General features: G+C 39.4%; 1 protein-coding gene across 1 annotated transcript; it reads left to right on the plus strand.

Annotated features, from left to right (window-relative positions):
• The first annotated feature begins 1,952 nt into the window (after window positions 1-1,952).
• Window positions 1,953-7,466, plus strand: MED21 (mediator complex subunit 21). Its single transcript, XM_037144852.2, has 4 exons — window positions 1,953-2,032; window positions 5,846-5,960; window positions 6,466-6,566; window positions 7,107-7,466. Exons 1-4 carry the CDS (start codon window positions 1,991-1,993, stop codon window positions 7,281-7,283), a joined length of 435 nt encoding a protein of 144 aa, XP_037000747.1. The 5' UTR covers window positions 1,953-1,990; the 3' UTR covers window positions 7,284-7,466.
• The last annotated feature ends 11,890 nt before the right edge of the window (window positions 7,467-19,356 follow it).

Genomic DNA, 19,356 nt, shown 5'->3' on the forward strand with positions numbered 1-19,356 from the left:
ACAGATGGCTGGACATCAACCAGAGGTCCCTGTGGAGCTACTGAAAATCTGTACAGAAGATAATGAATGACAGAACAAAGGCTGTGTCATAACATAACATAACATAACATAACAAACTTGAAGTGGCTCCTCTACCCCAGGTACCCCAGTTCTCTTCAATCAGGTTACAAAACTTAGTATTCTCCTTCAGTGGGTTTCCTCATTCATCCTCCTGTATCAAACCAGTCACCAATCCATGTTAATTTTCTTTCAAAAATAGCTTATCTTCTCTTTTCAGGGTCAATGTCTAGTCTAGGCCCAGCTCACTCTTAGATAACTGTAAAATATTCTTAGTGAGTCTCTGGCTTATTGGTCTTTGCAAACCTAGCACTCATCATACTTCCTGGCACATGGCAGGCATTCAATAAATAAGGTACACTCTCAGCTGGGGGTGGGAGGAGAACATCACGGATTACCCCCAAATACAGATAAAACAAATTAGAGTTACCTCTCATTATTGCCATATTATGGGGCAGATGCCTAATTAAGCCCCAGAGGTATGTATATTATTTGGGAATGGGAGTGGAGGAGAAGCAGAAGTGGAGCTTCCCAGTTAGGGTTGGGGTAAATCCAACAAGCTAAATTCCTCATGGATAGTTTCCCTCACCTTCCTCCTATCCCAGTAGGTAATCAGGGATCATCTGACTGAGAGAGTACTAAGTCTGTTTCAAGTCCACAAATCCACCATTGGCTGTTTCCAGGGAGTTTTCTTTCCCTATCCCCAGACTAACTTTTCTTAATACCAAGTTCATACTATCACTCTTCACACTCAAACTCTCAACAGATCCTAACTCTAAGTCTAAACTGCACAGCTTATCTCTTAAAAAACTGAACCTGCACTTCCTATACATGTCCCTTATTTTCCAGGAGCCTCTCTTCCAACTACACACTGTAAGCCTCCACTCTCCTCTCTGCTAACCCTCACACATTTTTCTCACCGTCACACAAACTAGAGACGATTATTAGCTGCTTACACTCCACATCTTATCTCTTTACTGCAAATGCTCAGGTCACATCTTATCTCTTAACACATCTTATCTCTTAACTCCAAATGCTCTTCTCACCTTTGCCCAAGGAGACCTTCCTTCTCTGTCCACTTCCAACAAGGGCGATGCCGCTCAGTTTGGTACTTGTTTGTGTCAGCTTCCCCAGCACAGCCACACTCACAATTAAAGCACTCACCCAGTTTTCACTTGGATAAAGCCCTTCATACCCAAAAGCAACAGGAGCATCCTTAACCCAGCCCTTTCTGATCGGTGATTTTTAGTTTGTATTTGTTGAGTTTCAAGTCGGTATCTTGACTCCCAAGTATATTTGAGTTGCTTGCTGTGTATGTTTTGTGGTCCAACTGGAAAGCAAAAGCAATGTAAAATAAATATTTAAATAGGTGTGTGAAAATGAATACATAGCCCTGGCCCCTATGGTTCAGTTGGTTGAGCATCCTTCAGCACAGTGAAAGGTCGCTGGTTGGATTTCCAGTCAGGGCACAGGCCTGGGTTGCAGGCTTCATCTGGGTATGGGGACAAGAGGCAACCAATGGATGATTCTCTCTCACATCGATGTTTCTCTCCCTCTCTTCCTCCCTCCCCCCTCTCTAAAAATAAATCTTTTAAAAATGAATACATAAATGAGTAGTGGACATTAACGTTTAAAAACTGCAGAACTTAATCTCTGTAAAGTGTTTAATACCTAGAAGCCTGGAACTATATTAGTTCCAAAAGCGAGTGGACCCCACAGTCCCCAAGTTGTTCAACCCCAGCGGAGATTTCTCCCAGGTGGAGTTACTCTTAATAAAGCCTCAGGTAAGTCCTCTCTCTCGTTGTGGGCGTGTGGTTGTGCTTGGCCCCACCCCTTCCAAGAACGCAGCCCTGTGATTGGCCACAACGCGTTTTAGAGCTGCCCAATCGTGTACTAGCAGCTGCTTTAGGGACCTTTCGCTTACAGGAGAAACATGGCGGACCGGCTCACGCAGCTGCAGGACGCCGTGAACTCGGTGCGCAATTTCACTCGATTAGTCTCTTTCTTTCTCTTTCCTGAGGTAAAGCGAGGGAGGAAAAGGGGCTCGATAGACGAAACCCGAAATTGGGGAGCGATCAAAACCAGGGCTTCAGCAAAAAGCGGCCGGGGCGGCGGCGTCTTGGGTGGTTTGAGGCCGGCGGCCGGGCGGGGCGGAGAACTGCGGGAGGGGGCAGCCTTTTCCCTCGGCCTTCCCCGGGAAGGGGAGGCGCCCTCTCCTCGGCCTCTTGGACCCGTCCTGGTCTCGGGTAACAGTATTACTTCATCAGTGATGCTTAGGCGATCTCTTCTTGTTTGGAAGGAGGGGAGAGGCAGCAGAAGCTTCTTCCCCCCCTTGTCAGTGTTCACCCGCGAAGGAGAACCTGTGCTTTTGGTGGTTGGGTCTTTGTCACTAAATGTTAACCGAGGGGATCCTTCGCCAAAACTTTACTGTTGGGGCGGTAGTGATGGTAGGATGAGAAGTTTTGTTTCATCTTAGTTGGTACTTATAGACCGAGGGTCTCGTTCCCTCTCCTGGCCACGCCCCAGCGTACATCAGGGGAAAACTGACATCTTAATGGTAATGAATTTTCTAATCCTCGTATATTTCCATTTATTTAAGTCTTCTTAAAGGACTAATGAACCATAGGATTCATGTACTTATTACCATTAAGAGTTAAATAGTTTTGGTGGTAGTTTTACTTCTCAACGTCATTCTGTTTATAATTTGATGTCCAGATAAGATGCATAGAGAGAGAGATGATGCTGACTGAAAATCTAAGTACCTGGTCTCTTGTCAGTTTTTTCGCATTGGATATTAGTAAGTTGACGTTCTTGTTATTGCACCAACTTTTGTAGAGTGTCAATGTGCTTGTGAGAAACTGATCTGCGCATTGTGTGTATAAAATAAGACCTTTTAAGGCGGAGAGGGCCAGCCCCTAAATGTTGATGAATTCACCAAGATAAATTCTGCCTTGTGGTGATGTTCCTGGGCTGCCAGCTAACCTCCCTCAGAAGATACTCTGTTGCGGTTGTACAAAATCTAATTGTAATGATGCTGCCGATGGAAATGTTATTTTAGAGAAAGTTTGCATATTCATACTTGTCTTGTAACCAGAAGGAGAGTAAAAACAAAGTAAATATGGCCTTAACTCTATGGAGGCATTCTGATGATTGAATTTAGAGGATAAGCCTCTGTGTTTACTAGCATGAGTGCCCACTGTGTATATAAGCACGAGCATGTTTACAGAGAGATACTCCTTAAGGAGTTTACAGTCTGATTAGAAAGATGTCATATACTCAAGAGACATTTAAATAATGCAAAAGCAGTATGTGGTTAGGGAGTTCTAATGAATCAAGTGTTTTCAGCTGTAAGTGAAGTACATTGCAATATAGAGTGATGGGAACTAAAATAGAGGGGATCTTGTTAGCATTTATCTGAATCGTACTTGTAAAATTATTAAAATATTTATTATTTTTAATAATGGGCTTTATATAGGTATATATGTCCATCAAAGGTGTTAAGCATATTATTTTTTAAATGTATTCATAACCCCACCAAGATAACATTTGTTTCACCCTCTGAGGCCTATTGAAGGGCAGAAACTGTCTAGTTAACTACATCTCTGTAATGTTTATACATATACAGTACATGTCACAAAGTTGATTTTCAATAAACATCTGTTGAATAAATAGATCTTGAGAGCTTTTGAAGGACAAAGCAGATAGCCACTGTGTTGAATATTTTTTGCTCTACTGTGAGAATGTTTCCAATTTAAAAATAAAAATTTAAAAAAAACCTACTCAAGTTACTAGAACCAGAATTAGAATCCACATGTGTACAGCTTCTGAGAACATACTACTGCTCCGTTACATTTGCAAATTGTGAGCAAAAGTATTGTATTTGAGAATTAATTTCACTAGCCAAATATATGCCAAGGAGCAAGGAGAAGAAAAATGAGTAAGTAGGTTGACTTAGATTATTGAAATCTTTGAAACAGCCTGAAGAATTAGAACTGTATTCTGAAACCATTCTGGGTGAGCTCAAAATTTTTGAGCAAGGTAAAATAACATAGTGAACTAGAAGCAATAAGGAGGCTATTGTAGAATTTCTGATGTGAGATAATTGGTTGAACTAGCATAGCAGCACTGATGATAGAAGAAAAAGGGAAAGGCTTTGCAGGATTTGAAGATGAAAGGAAAGAAGTCTGAAGTTGTAGTGGTTAACTAGGAGAATCTTAATACAAATTAGATGTTAAACAAAGGAATCGGTTGACTTGGAGTTCTGTCATGCAGATAAGGGCAGAGAAGTTTCGTAGCAATGCTTATTCGTTGATTGGAAATAAGGAATTGAGATTTGAGAGTACAGGACTATTGATAGAAGTTCATGGGGAGGCCGAGAGTATAAATTTGGAGCTGGTGAAGAATTAGTACTTCTTTTTTTTAAGTAAAGATTTTATTTATTTATTTTTAGAGAGGGGGGGAGGGAGAAATACAGGGAGAGAAACATCAGTGTGTAGCTGCCTCTCACACACCCAGAACTGGCCTGTAACCCAGGCATGTGCCTTGACTGGGAATTAAACTGGTGATCTTTGGTTTGCAGGCTGGCACTCATTCCACTGAGCCACAACAGCCAAGGCAGGAATTAGTATTTTTAAAAAAATACATTTTATTGATTATGCTATTATAGTTCCCCGTTTGCCTCCCTCCACCTGGTACCCCCATTCCCTCCAGCAACGCCCCCCCCTTTTAGTTCATATCTATGGGTCGTGCATGTAAGTTCTTTGGCTTCTCCATTTCCTGTACTATTCTCAACATTCCTCTGTCTATTTTGTACCTACCAATTATGCTTCTTATTCCCTGTACCTTTTCCCCCAACCTGTCCTTTTCCCTTTCCCACTGATAACCCTCCAAATGATCTCCATGTCTATGATTCTGTTCCTGCTCTTGTTGTTTGCTTAGTTTGTTTTTTAGATTCAGTTGTTGGTAGTTGTGAACTTGTTGCCATTGGAATTAGTATTCTAAATCTTCAAAACTGCTTAAGGAATACTTTTAGAGCACCAGGAGTTTGCAAATTTCGTTACGAAGAAAAACATTTCTAAATGCTTAAGGTGCTATTTTTTCCCACTATTTTTTTTTTTTGAGATTTTATTTATTTATCTTTAGAGGGGAAGGGAAGGAGAGAGGGAGAGCAACATCAATGTATGGTTGCCTTTTGTGTGTCCCCTGCTGGGAACTGGCCTGCAGGGAACCAGCCTGCAACCCAGGCATGTGCCCTGACTGGGAATCGAACCGCGGTTGTCTGGTTCGCAGGCCCGTGCTCAATCCACTGAGCTACACCAGCCAGGACCCCCACTATTTCTTTAGATTTGTAACTACCTTGGCCTCAAAAAAGGGAGTGATACTTTGTATATGAATTGCACAGGTTTTATTTATTGTGGAACCTTACTTAGATATTTGCCAGTCAGATTTGCTCTTTCCCACTACTCCCCCCCAAAAACCCTTACTTGTGCTTTCAATCAGTATCAGCCTGTATTTCTGTTACCATTCTGTTACCTTGGTAAGAAAAGAAAGATTATTTTATATTTCTTTTTAACTGTTTCAAGAAGATTGCTACCAAACCTAATTTCTTTACATGATTAAAACCTTTAATTACTGTTAGTAACTGGCTAATTTTATACAAAAATTATATTTTTGTTTTATTCCCTTGCTCAGAGGTCATTATTATAGAAACATATTGTTGTCATTACCAGTAAAATCCTTCAATTTGATCAGTCCTTTCTACCTTTGACATGTTTTCCTCACCCTCAAGCTTGCAGATCAGTTTTGCAATGCCATTGGAGTGCTGCAGCAGTGTGGCCCTCCTGCCTCCTTCAGTAATATCCAGACCACGATTAACAAAGACCAGCCAGCTAATCCTACAGAAGGTGAATACATTTTCTTGGCTTCTTTTAGTTCGACTCTCATATTACTTGTAATTTTTAAAATTAGACTTAATGAGAAACTCAGCTTTTTTTTGGCTTTCTAAAAATGTTATTGTTTGAGAATATTGCTACATAACATGTCATAATTCTGTTTGTGTCAAATAACAGATTGTTACTCCTTTAGAGGAGAATTTGTATGAATTTAACTGAATTTTACTTCTTGGACCTTAAAAAAGAAGGCATTCCATTTACAGATTTCTTTATTCAAGTGACCACCATATTGACCTAATAAGTGATGTATATTATGGTTAATTCCCAACTTAAGTTACTATCAAGAGTAGTTGTCAAATGTGTGATAGGATCAACGTATCAAAATAATACTTTAATCATTAGAAGTCTAGTATAGAAAAACTTATATAAAGTTTTCCAGTTTCCTTCACTTAATGTTTCATTTCTGTTTCTGAAAACTTGAGTCCTGATACCCTAAAATAGTAGTCTCTTTCTCTAGAATACGCCCAGCTTTTTGCAGCACTCATTGCACGAACAGCAAAAGACATTGATGTTTTGATAGATTCCTTGCCAAGTGAAGAATCTACAGCTGCTCTACAGGTAAAAATCTCTTTTCCTTTGAGTACTTTGCTAATAGGGAATTTTGAATTAAAGGAGATAGACTTAATACCATTTGTTATCATTTTTAAAGTTGGAAATTAAAATGGGCATCTCATTCATTGTGAATTAGTGTAGTCTGTTAAAGACTGCACGGAACCTGTGTGTGTAGCCGCCCAATTTTAAGTTAAATGGACATTTCCTATTTTTATCACTTTGACTCTTTACCTAGCAAAAATGAGAGGAAAGTGGCATTCTAGATATAGAGTAGGATAATAGTGTCCAAAAGCAGTGTGGAAGGGAGTCACATATGGAAAATTCTAATTGAAAATTAGAGATCTTTAGTTGAAAATTCATTTTTAAGTATTCAGACCGGGAAAGCTTTTCATAGTTCCCTGATTTTGGAATATTTGCCACTGAAAGATCTATCACAGTGGTTGCATAGTCATCCTGATTTAAAGACTTCTGCAGTTTGTTCTCAGCTCTTACTAATCTCCAGGTTTTTCATTTCTGAAAAGATCTTTAAATTTGTGTCTTATAAAGGCTGCCAGCTTATATAAGCTAGAAGAAGAAAACCATGAGGCTGCTACATGTCTGGAAGATGTTGTTTATCGAGGGGACATGCTTCTGGAAAAGATACAGAGTGCACTTGCTGATATTGCACAGTCACAGCTGAAGACCAGAAGCGGTACCCACAGCCAGTCTCTTCCAGACTCCTAGTACCACACACACCATGTGGCTGAGAAAAGAACTCTTTCAGTGCCATTAAGAATTTTGCATCAAATTTAGATGTGAGCCTTATCAACAGTGAACAGAAACATTAAGTACTATAACACATTATCTTTTTAGCTATTTTTAATAGTCTTCTATTTTCACTCTTGATAAATTAGCTTGTAAAATTGTGATTGAACCAGTTTTAAGTCATCATTATAACATCATTTTTTATTATCTGAATGAAATTGAGGCAGCTATTGCATTAATGGTTATAATATGATTAAACAAATGTACTATAAAATTCCGTTATTACATAACTTTGGTCTTTATTTTTCTCTGGTCTTCATATTTCTACAGTTGTTTTACAAAACATCTCTCGAGCCGGAGGAGAGGTGGTGAGTGCAGAGATACTGGACGTTTCAACTTAGGCTGGTGTCCTTCTGCCTCTGTAGAGGTCACGTTGTAGAAATTTGGAGCCTGAGCAAGGAAATTTCTGAAACCCTGTTGCTTTTAAGACACAAAGAGAATTAATGTGGTTGGACAGGAGATTAGGTCACTTTTATGGAAACTTTGCTCTTTTTTCCAGAACTTTATATCCATTTTAGTTCATCTCCATACTTTTTTCTACTAAGAAATCCTGTCTATGGAATTTCCATGCTATTGTGAGAATTTTTCTTCATTCCAAACTATTTTTCCCACCTTCTTTTCATTCTTCCCTTTAGTTTCAGTAGTGAAGGACATTTCCAGAGTCACCTGTTCCTTCTCATTCTTTTTATTTATCTGAGATTCTGTCTCCGAATTTTGTTAACTTCTCAACCTTCATTGCTACACTGTAATCTAACCAGAACACACTTCCATGACATCAGTCACTTCAGTATGACTTTCTCTATTGCACTTAGTTTGATGTTGTGAGCATTTGTGTCAGCATTATCAAGTATGATTATTCATCCCACTCTTGGATCTCCTTGAATCCACTTCTTTTCTCCACTAGAAAGCAGGAGTTAAAATGTGTTCCATATTGTAACTGGTTCTATCTCCAAAGGCTACATTTTTCAGGATATCCTGAGCTACATTTTCTGCAATCTGTTACTTACCCAGAGTTTAAGAAAGAGCAAGAACAACAATCAGAGATCTATTGCCTGTTATTCCCATCATAATTAAGCTCTTCCACAATTCTTAATACTGCTTAGAAGCAGGGGTGTCCAACCTGCGGCCTGTGGGCCGCACGGGGCAAGGATGACCATGAATGCAGTCCAACACAAAATTGTTAATTTACTTAAAACCTTTTTTTTTTTTGCTCATCAGTTTTCCTTAGTGTTTGTGTATTTAATATGTGGCCCAAGACAACTCTTCTACCAGTGTGGTTCAGAGATGCCAAAAGATTGGACACTCCTGGCTTAGAGGAACTTTTTAACTCCTATAATTTATAGAATCATTAACTTTTAAAGTTATGTTAAATGTTATTATACTAATGGATATTTAAAATGTTTGGCTTGTTCTCTCTGATATCACTTAAAAGGCATTTTACTTTTTAACACTGGCATGAGGTTTTTAAAAGATAAGGGTCCACAAAAGAAAGTAACTTGCAAAATACTGAATCCTATTCAATACAATTAGCCCCAAGAGACGGGTTGGAAAAGTTGTAACCTTAAGCTGGTGGGTTGACTACTGTTAAAATACTACTTCTACCTGAAAGAGACTTTTTATATTTGATACTGCCTTCTCCTTCCCCACCCCTTCAGTTTAAGATATTGTAGAAAAAAAGACAATATGCACTCTGAAGTATTTATGAAGATTGTACAACAAAATGTATAACGGTTATATGTAACAGCTTCTCTTAGACATCATTGTATGGCCATGTCTGTTGGATTAGGGAGTCTCAAAGCTGCAACAGATATACTGGCAATGACAATCCCGTGCCTAGTAAACAGATTTGGGAGGACCGAAAATGGAATGCTCCTGCCTTCGTGGCCTGATCTCCCCCCCCCCCACTCTTGTTTACCCAGATCTAAATTGTTTTGAGAATTAGCATACATTTGGTTCTGTCCAAAATGCCCATGAAGACATTTGGTCCTCACCAAAAGGGCCTTGATATTTTGTCCTGTTCAAACATCCAGAAGCAAAGACCTTCTGGTGTGGACCAGATGTCTCTGTGAACCTTTTGGACTGGACCAGATGTCCTGCAAGGATTTTAAGGAGAAAAATCCTTAAAAGTGGGGCTGTCTCCTATCTCCTCCAAAAGGACCTCAGGCCCTATACCCTGTTTGAATTTTGGAAACCTCATGGAAACCAGGGATGCAAACCTTAATGGTTTTATTTGATGTACAAATCTAAGTGACTGTTATACTTGGTCCATTGGGGAGAAGGGGCACCTGAATTAAACTTGAGGTCTGAGCACAGTAACTTGGGAGGGAGGGAGATAGACCTAATATGGCTTAGGGCCCTTGAGACCAACCTGGTGCACTGCAGTCATGGCTTCTACCTTGCATATATTACTGGGATAGGCATCCTGTACACTTGCAATTCACCGCCCTCACAAATGCCAGAGAGGGTATTCCCACTCAGGACATGCTAAATCTAGAGAGGTGGTAGCGTGACTTGTAAAACAGTCCCCAACCCATCTCCCTGTCCATTGCCTGTTGGGTACCTGGCCACTGACAGTTTACTTGAATGCCGTGTTCAGGGAAAAACACAGCATTCAGTTAAGAAACCCCATCCAAGAAACCCCAGGAGGGGTCTGGAACCAGAAAATAAATGGGTTATGGCAAAGAACCCCCTTGCCCTATATAACTAAAATAAGATCTGTGCATTACTCCTTTGTTTACGTATCCAGACCCTCCAAATTCCCACTCTTTGTCTCATAAATAATTCAACTATTTGTCCCCACAGACCATCTGGAAAAATGTCCTCTCATGTGATCAAACTTTAGGCTTCTCCCCCATAAGCCCTCGTACTGGTATATGGAATACTTCCTTCTCAATGACACCTCCCAAAAAACTGACCACAAAAAAGAAAAAAAAAGACATTCCCTGATTAGTTGCCCCATTATGTCATCCACGCATCCCCTTCATGCCCAGGTTTTTCTAGCCTTATTTACTTCTTACTATTTTTTTTTTAAAGTCTCTTTCCACCTCATCTTTGAGGTGCTTGCAGATCTTATGGACAGAGCATTCTTTACTGTATTTTAAATTGGAATATTCAGTAAGCAGCTGTTTTTTCTTTCCTCCTTAGAGCATAAGAGAATGGTATATTACAATTATTGGATCATGATTGAATTTTTTAAAGTAATGTAGTTTGTCACATTAATAGATTAAAATGAGAATCATGATAATCTAAGTTGATGCAGGAAAAGCATTTGATAAAATTCAACATCCGTTTATGAAGAAACTCTTGGCAAGGAAGAAGCAGAAAAGGATCTTTAAAATGTGAAGGGGCACCCGGACCAGTGTGGCCCATTCGTTTGGGCGTCATCCTGCAAAGTCTGAAGTTGGCCAGTTCTATCCCCAGCAGGGCACGTGCCTGGGTTTCAGGTTCGGTCCTGGTTGTGGCATGTATGAGAGGCAACCAACCTATGTTTCTCTGTCACATTGATGTTTCTCTCTCTCCCCCTCTCAAAATAAATAATTTTTTTTAAAAGAAGGTCAAATTCTGTGGCATTTCTTTTGGGGGTTGATAAAAATGTTCTGGAATTTGGGGGTGAACAACTCTGAATATACTAAAACACTGGATTGTGTACTCTAAAAGGGGGATTTTATAGTATGCGAATTGTATCTCAGTAACACCATTGTAAAAAAAAAACCCATGCCAGGTAGATTAAAAACTTAGGTGAAGGACAAATATCTAAAATGTTTTTTGAAGACATTAGGAAAGTAAGACTTCAGGGTAGAAAAGGATATTTTTAGAATAAACAAAAAATTCATATAAAGAAAAATAAAAATTACAATAAACTGTGTCAGACACAGTTTCACACTTGTACATTATTAATGTAGAAAATGCTAGTAAATAGACTCAGACTCCACTGTATTAAAGTTTAGCCCTTCTGCTCACCCAAGTAATTCCAAAATTCTGAGAATGCAAGCGCAGCCTCACAACAGGCATTTGCAGTCCTTGTAACTGGACAAAGGATTGGCATCTGGAATATGTAACACCCTTCTGTGAATCAATAAGAAACAAGGCAATCCATTAGGAAAATCACAAAATACTTAATCATTCCACAGTAAAGAAACTGCCAATAAAGGTGCAAAAATGCTCAACCCCATTGGTAGCCAGAGCTATTTGATTCTGGCTTTCCACAACTTTCGGAAGGTTCGCTTTTCAATGCAGGAGGACAAAACACACTTTTTTCAAAAACATTAACGATTTGTAAAAGCTTGATTTACAAATTTTATACGTTTGGCTATGTGGTGCACAGCTTCCATGTGTTCTTGACCAGGGATGAGTATGTTCAGGGCAGGCCTATACATTTATGTTTATGTACCTTAAAGGAAAGCAGGACGATTCCAAGGACAAAATTCAAGGTAGCGGTGACCTCTGATGCCATTAGGGAAGGGGACCAAGGGCCTTTAAGGTATTATAATAACATTCTTTTTCTTGAACTGGTAGGCATGCATTTAATAAAACAATATATAAGGCAAACTACATGAGAATCATGGTTTCAATGATAAGTGGTAAGACAGCACATTTTTAAGCAGCATAATATATTGTTTTATCTGTGTTTGAATTCAGCAGAACAGGCTTGCTACCACCCATTGTAGACAGAACTGCAAGAGACTGTTCAAAATCCACATTACTGACCCACACTGTCCCTTGCATTCCTTCTGAAACATTAGACAGTAACTAGAACGTCAAAAGACACATTGCTTTCTATTGTGTCCCTGCTCCTCATCCTCCACCCTGCCTATTTAGGGCTGTCATTTTTTTTTTTTTTCCTGGTTGCCCCAGGAAGGCCTCAGATAGTGGTAGAAGCTTCATCAAGAAGGCACGGATGCTGCAGCTTGGAGCTTCTGACACCAAACAGATATCAATGTTTCACCACTAGAGGGCAGTTTGACCCTGAACTTTGTTTCTATTTAGGGAGTTTCCTGCTCAGAGAGGTCCTGGGGATTAGCTAGTTTGGAAACAGTAGCCGCAAGCTGAGATCCACCTGGAATCCAGTTAAAGTTAGTATTATGATTCTGATTTGAACTAATGTCATCTGGAGCCAATAACTTGAAAGTGATGACCAAATGTTTAATTTGCATCTGAAAACAAAAGCACAGTGACACAACTTCATGGCGTAAGACTTAGGTTCCTCATAGAGAGGTTGTTAAGTATTAAAGTGCCACAGAGGAAGTGAGCACTTTCTCTGGGTGGTAAATTATCCTTTACGTGCACATTCATGCATGTGTGTGCTGGATAGGTCACACATCAGAAATCTGCTACTTCGTAGCTGAAGGGCAGCCCTGTATGGAAAGGCAACATAATAAGTGATTTCTACCCTGCCTAAGAACTACTACTTATTAATTGTATGGGCATATACGAGTAAATTAAAATGGACTTTTCTCCTCCCTGTTTAAACTGCATATCCAAATTTTCTTCACATACTTCAACCAAAACAATATATAAAGTCTTATTTATATTCATATGTAATGGTTTTATTTCCATTTTTAAATAAATTAATACTTAATTTCCTAATTTTTGAAAAGATTCTATTTTCCTTTAGAGAGAGGGGGAGGGAGGGAAAGAAACATCAATGTGTAAGAGATACACTGATCTTGCCCCAGTCGGGGAACTCGGCCTGGGTCTCAGGCGTGTACCCTGACTGGGAATGAAAATGCAGTTGTTTGGTTTGCAGGCCTGTGCTCAATCCACTGAGTTACACCAGCCAGGGCCAAATTTCTTAATTATAATTGATATAACCCACAGGACCGAAACTTCTTTGGTGTCCTTGATAACTTTTAAGAGTATAAAGGGTCTTGAGACAAGATGTTTGAGAATTGCTATTTCAAAAGAAAGGTAAGACAGCAGGATCCCCTTCCCTACTAAGACTGTTTCAGGGTTAAGGGAACAGGAGGAGATGCTAATACCATACAATGATGGGGCAAATATAACAATTAGTGGTCCCATTTTTTTCTCTTTACTCTTCGCTCTTGCGATTAAGGTCTGTTATGTTTTTGTATTTTATCTTAATTGTTTTGTTATGGCGAGAAGGATTCTTACAATACAGATGCTCCTCACAAGTCCCATAACCCTGTGATAGTTTAAGGAAAGCACTTCCTCGTCAGTTATCCAGGCTGTTTACAACGATCATATGTATTTTTCTGACCCGGGATTGCCTAAAATTGGAAGATTTTCTTAAATGACAAATATTTTCCTGCCAGAGCTAAAAATTTAAGAAAATCCTTAGACACTATAGTCATAGCTATGATCTTAAAATTATTGTTCTTAACCCGCAGTAAAGAAATAACTTACTGAAAACGAGTCTTTTCCAAAAGAAAGAATCCAATAAAGATTGAATACGCACTTTAATTTTAGATGAGTTAAGTTCCTCCTGACATGCTATGTTCTGTCAGATGCTGGCTTATTCGAAAGGCTTCAGCAAATAGTGCAGAACAGTACAGTGCACCCCTTCCTAAGCACAGAGGTGCTGGGAGAGACTCCTCCCCAACCCTGGCCAGTGAGGCTCTCTTTATTTATCAGAGGGATTAAACTTAATTCCCTCAATTTGTACCTATTCTTTCTAACAACAGTCCATACATAGGAATTCAGAAAGGCTTTTCCAGATTTGAGATGCAAACTCAATGTCAGCCTTTTTTTTTTCAGTTTGGCTGGATGAAAACAAAGGAATAGTTGCCAACTAAAGCACATTATGCAGAATCCAGGATTTACATGGTGACTCAGCATTAAATTTTACTCCCATGATTTTGCTGGAAATGAGAGGCAGCCACTGAGAATACCAGATGCACTGGCTTTAGGTTCAATCGGCATAAACAGAGTTTAGGGAAGGTAGAATTATAATGTGCAATTTCTTTAGTATCGCCAGAGAACTAAGTATGCAGTCTCCTGAATATAGCTGTGAGGAGTTCTCGGTTGACAGGTTATGGATGCATTGCCCTTGAACAACTCTTTACTATTGAGCAGACATAGGTGATGGTCCAGAGCAGAGGCTCTGTGTCTGAAGCCTGGCTGCGCCCCTTAGAATTCCTGTAAAACCTTGGTTAAGTCAAATCACCATGCCATATCTCAGATACCAGATCTATAAAATGAAAATAATGACCTACCTTGTAGGGTCATGTGGTTGATAACAATAATAAATGTAAAATATTCAGTTTGATATGAAATGACCAATAAATGTTGCTTATAATTGGTTTTCTTTTATTTCTTGAGGCTCACAACATCCCTGTGGTTATTGTGGGGTAGACATTGCTAACCCTGAGAGTAAACCAAGATTCAGCAGTTCGTTGTTCATCCACCTGGCGCCTGCCTGTGGAAGGCCCTCTGTTTCCAAACTCAGGGCTTCTTCCAGTATTCCATCCCAAATCTATAAATTTCATTCATTTTTTTCATAAGTATAGGAATCAAAATCATAAAAAGCTTGATCTCTTACATAGTCTTTGGCCTCATTTAATAAATTAAAAGGGTTTATAGAGTTTAGATAAGTATATAAACTTAAACTTTGAATGTTTGTAAACAAAGCATACATTATTTAATTATTGGGTTTATCCAATTTTCTGTGGACTACATTTTATTTCCTTGACAGAATATTAAAATCTATTTTTCTTCAGTAGGTGTTTATGAGCCAAACTTTTTACACTTGGGAACACTGACTCACACTTGACATGGTAGTTTCTCAAAGTCCCAGAGGGCAGAGGCCAGCTTTCCATTGGAGAGAGTCTAGCCCAGTGGCCTGAACAACTGAGTGAACTACAGGAGTTCACTTACTTATTTATTCTCCCAGCAACTATTTATTACCCCCACTATGAACTACCCCCACTGAGGGCAGTAATTGCTCTCAAATACAGCAATGAAAAGGCCAGACAAGGTCTTTGCTTATATAGAGATTACATTTTGGAGGAAGGGAAGAGCAATTGACAAATAAACAAATATATATTAAGGGGGGAGAAGGTACAGAAAATAAGTAGCATAGACAGTAGATAGAAAATAGATGGGAGGGCAAGAATAGTATGGGAAATATACAATCTAAAGAACTTGAGACACATGGTCATAAACTAAAGGGGGGGTAAATGGGGATGGGGAGGTAGGGTGGAGGGGAATGAAGGAGGGGAATAGAACAACTGTAATGGCATAATCAATAAAAAATAAATAAATTTAAAAAAATAAAATATAAAAAAATAAAATGTGTAATTTTAAATAGCACAACTAAGAGCTGAGAAGACAATCAAACAGGATGATGGGATACAGACTGATGGGGAGAGACAGGGAAGACAGCTGGGAAATCTCAGATAAATTGTCTGGGACGACCTATCTGTGGCATTTGACCCGAGACTTTGATCGTTAGAAGCAGCTGAGCCAAGAGCCAGGGCTCAGGCACTTGAAACAGCAAGTTCAAAAACTCCCAGATGGTCCTGCCTGGTGTGGCTCAGTTGGAGACAATAAGAGTCACACTACTAAAATATGTATAATCTTTCTGTAGCAGATATTTGAGAACTAAAACTCTCATACTTAAGAGCATTAGTTTATCTGTGAAATGTTAGTGTCCTTAGTAAACCATGCACCTATTCAACAGAATTTAGTGTTCCAATTTACAAATCTGACCTTCAAGCACACACGACTGTCCATGCTCAAGAAAATATGAACTATCACTGTCTCCACTTTTAGTTTCTTCCTATTTTCTTCTCATGCACTGTGTTATTCACAACTTGCCCTTTCCCTTTCTGCTCTCCTACACACACACACACACACACACACACACACACACACACACACACTCACACTCGGATAATACCACACTCATACTCACTGAGTACATTTTTCCAAACATTGATGTGAGTGTCCAGAGGAGGCAAATATATAGAAACAGAAAGTAGATTGGTGGTTGCCCAGGGCTGAAAATATGAGGGATTGGCAGGTGATGGCTAAGAGGTGTGGGGTTTCTTTCTGAGGTCACGAAAATGTTGCAAATTCAACAGTGGTGATAGAAGCACATCTCTGTGAATATACTAACAACAACTGAATTGTATACTTTATATGGGTGAATTGTATATCTGTGAATTGTATCTCAAAAAAGCTGTTTAAAAAGCTAATAGAGGAGAAAATGGAATAATATCGTGATACAAAACAAGGCAAAAAGAAGAAATAAAAGAATTAAAATAGATGGACAAATAAAAAAACAATTAGAAACATGGTACACTTAAACCCATGCATTTTAATAATTACAATACATTGGGCTAAAGCCTCTCTTTGAAAAAAAAATGCAAGTAGAAATGCAAAGGGTCAAGAATAAAGAAGGCAATCATAAAGAGAAAAAAACCGGAGACTAATTTAAACTATCATAGTCCATATGAAATTATTATTAGTCCATATCAGGACTAGCTTGAAAGCTACAATAATAAGACAGTGTAAGTAATATTCATGCAAGAATAGACAAATAGAATGCTGAGCTTAGAACAGCCCAATGTATTTACAGTCTCACAATGTACAACCAAGAGGCCACTGAAATTCAGCAGGGGAAAGATGGTCATTTCAATAAATGATGTCAAGTTCATCGAGTACCCATGTGAAAAAAAATGAACCCTTATCCCTACCTAGTAAATTAATTCAAGATGATTAAAGACCTAAATATGTCTTCATTCAAATAAAGCTACTTGAGAAAATAGAAAAATACTCAAATCTCTAATAGAGTATTGGCAGCGTGGCACCAGGACACTTTCTCGATGCTGGAAATATTCTATATCCAGCTGATGCTTATACAATGGGTGTAATGTTTGCATATGTAAAACTTACTACATGCACATGAAACACTCATTAGGCTGTTTACTTAAGATTTGTGTCCTTTTATGCGTATTTCTATATCAGTATGCAGAATCATGGTAAACAAGTTAACTTCATATTTGATCTTATAAATCTTGATAAGAACTCAAGTGAATCATGTAAGTGGAATACGGAAATTAAATGATATTTTGGTCAAAATATGTAATAAAATGTAAGGAATAAAAGTGCTGTAAATAGTCAAAGTACTCATTTACAGAATCAACAACAACTAGAAAATAGAAGGTAAATAGGCTTTGGGCTGTTTCCATGGTACAAACTATGTCATGCAGAAGAGTATAGTCACAAAAGATTTTGTTGTCGGTGCATTGGGGGTTACCACCTTTGTATCTTCTAGTGACTAGTCAGAACAATAGAAACAACTCTAGGTATTTCTGATCTCTAGCCTTTAATACAGAGGGTTGTTTGCAAAAGCTTTACAAGTCCTGAAGGGGCAGAGATGTGAAAGGACACCACCCAGATACCAGTTGTTACAGCTAGCTGCCAATCCCTGAGGCTGGAGGAGCAAAAGGGAAAAGGGTGTTCCTGGATCTCATGCATCTGTGCCCGCCGAGGCTTCTAGACTGGCACTGTTATCACTGCTGTTCTTGGGAACAGTGCAGCAGCTGCCTTGCAGGAAACAAGGCATCCCAGTGATGGTTGCAGATTCTGGAAGCCATGGTCCCATTTTTACTGACAGACTTGCTGCTGTTGCTGCCGTTGGAGCTGGTAATTGTCTTGTGCTGCTGTTGTTACAGCTGTGCCACCATTACAGTGATGGCCTGCAATGGCCCACACTGCTGGTCACCTCCCCGCCAGAGCAGAAGAAGGGAAATAAGGGCTTTCCTCCTGCTTTCTAACCTCTTGTCAGGACCTCCCAAGCCAGAACCTAATCAGAAATCAGCAGATGAGAGAGTCTGGGAAATGTGGTTTTCAGCCTTCCAGCCCTGAGATACAGAGTGGAGGATAACATGGAGTTGAGGCAAACCATGAGAACAAAACTCTGATGAGAATGGTCAAAGCTGAACTGGAATGAAATCCCTTTCTTTACTTCAGTATTTCCCAAAATCTTTACTATGTATGCTTCTGTACTTCGACTACTTTCAATTTCAATTGAAATTGTTCATAGCACTTCTCAATTCTGTGTGACTAAAGACTATCCCCCCCACACCCTCAACAGAACATGTTTTGAACATCTCACAGGACCTCAGACCAGGAAAACAGGGACAAACAGGAATGCTGTTGGTGTTGGAGCACAGTGAGGATGTGAGCAGGCGGATTACATCAGAGATGCTTTCCTGATATAAATGATCAAGACTGCAGCAGGCCAAGTGGTAATACAAGAATCCAAATACACCAACATTCAGAAAACCAATTACAGTGAAAGAATCATACTGGAAAGTCCTTATAGTTCTTGGATATTTTTCTAATGGCTATTTATTGTTATGGTAGCCTGGTGCATGAACATCTTCCCTTTTGCAGGGACTCGCAAGGGAGAAATGAAGAATAGAGGGCTGCCATTCCCAACATGGAGACTGAAAGGGAATGATAGTCTTTGTGGTTCATTAATAGTTAATTCTGGTAACATCAGCATAGTCACTGCATAGACACACCATAAGTTCAACGGCACAAGGATAAGTGTTCAGAGGGAGGAGATGCCAGCAGCACAGCCATGACTCTCCAGCAAGGTCATCCGACATAGATGGCTCTTCTCCCTTCTCCCTGGTCCTGCCTTCCTCACTTCTTTGCACTATCTCCCAAGACTGCCCTCCAGTGACTTACTGTACAAAACTGCTCGCCTCAGAGACTATTTCCAGGGAACGCGATCTAAGACAAGATTAAAGTCCAGAATAAGGGTAGGTTTGTGAATATTTTTAATAAAAATGGAAAAACTTTTAAGCCATGATCTGAACAAGAACAAGTGAAGAATAGGTCAATGTCCTGGGAAGGATGTTAGATGAAGGCAGATCACATGGGCCAGGGTCAGGAGTGCCCAACCCGTGGCGTCTCTCAGCCACACTGGAAAAAGTGTTGTCCTGGGCCACACATGACTTACACAACAGTAACGAAAACAAAACAGTCTTATAATGTCTTCAGGAAATTTACACTTTTG

The sequence above is a fragment of the Artibeus jamaicensis genome, unplaced genomic scaffold, assembly GCF_021234435.1.
Source record: "Artibeus jamaicensis isolate MK-2021 breed Jamaican fruit bat unplaced genomic scaffold, CSHL_Jam_final contig_233, whole genome shotgun sequence".
Classification (NCBI taxonomy): Eukaryota; Metazoa; Chordata; class Mammalia; order Chiroptera; family Phyllostomidae; genus Artibeus; species Artibeus jamaicensis.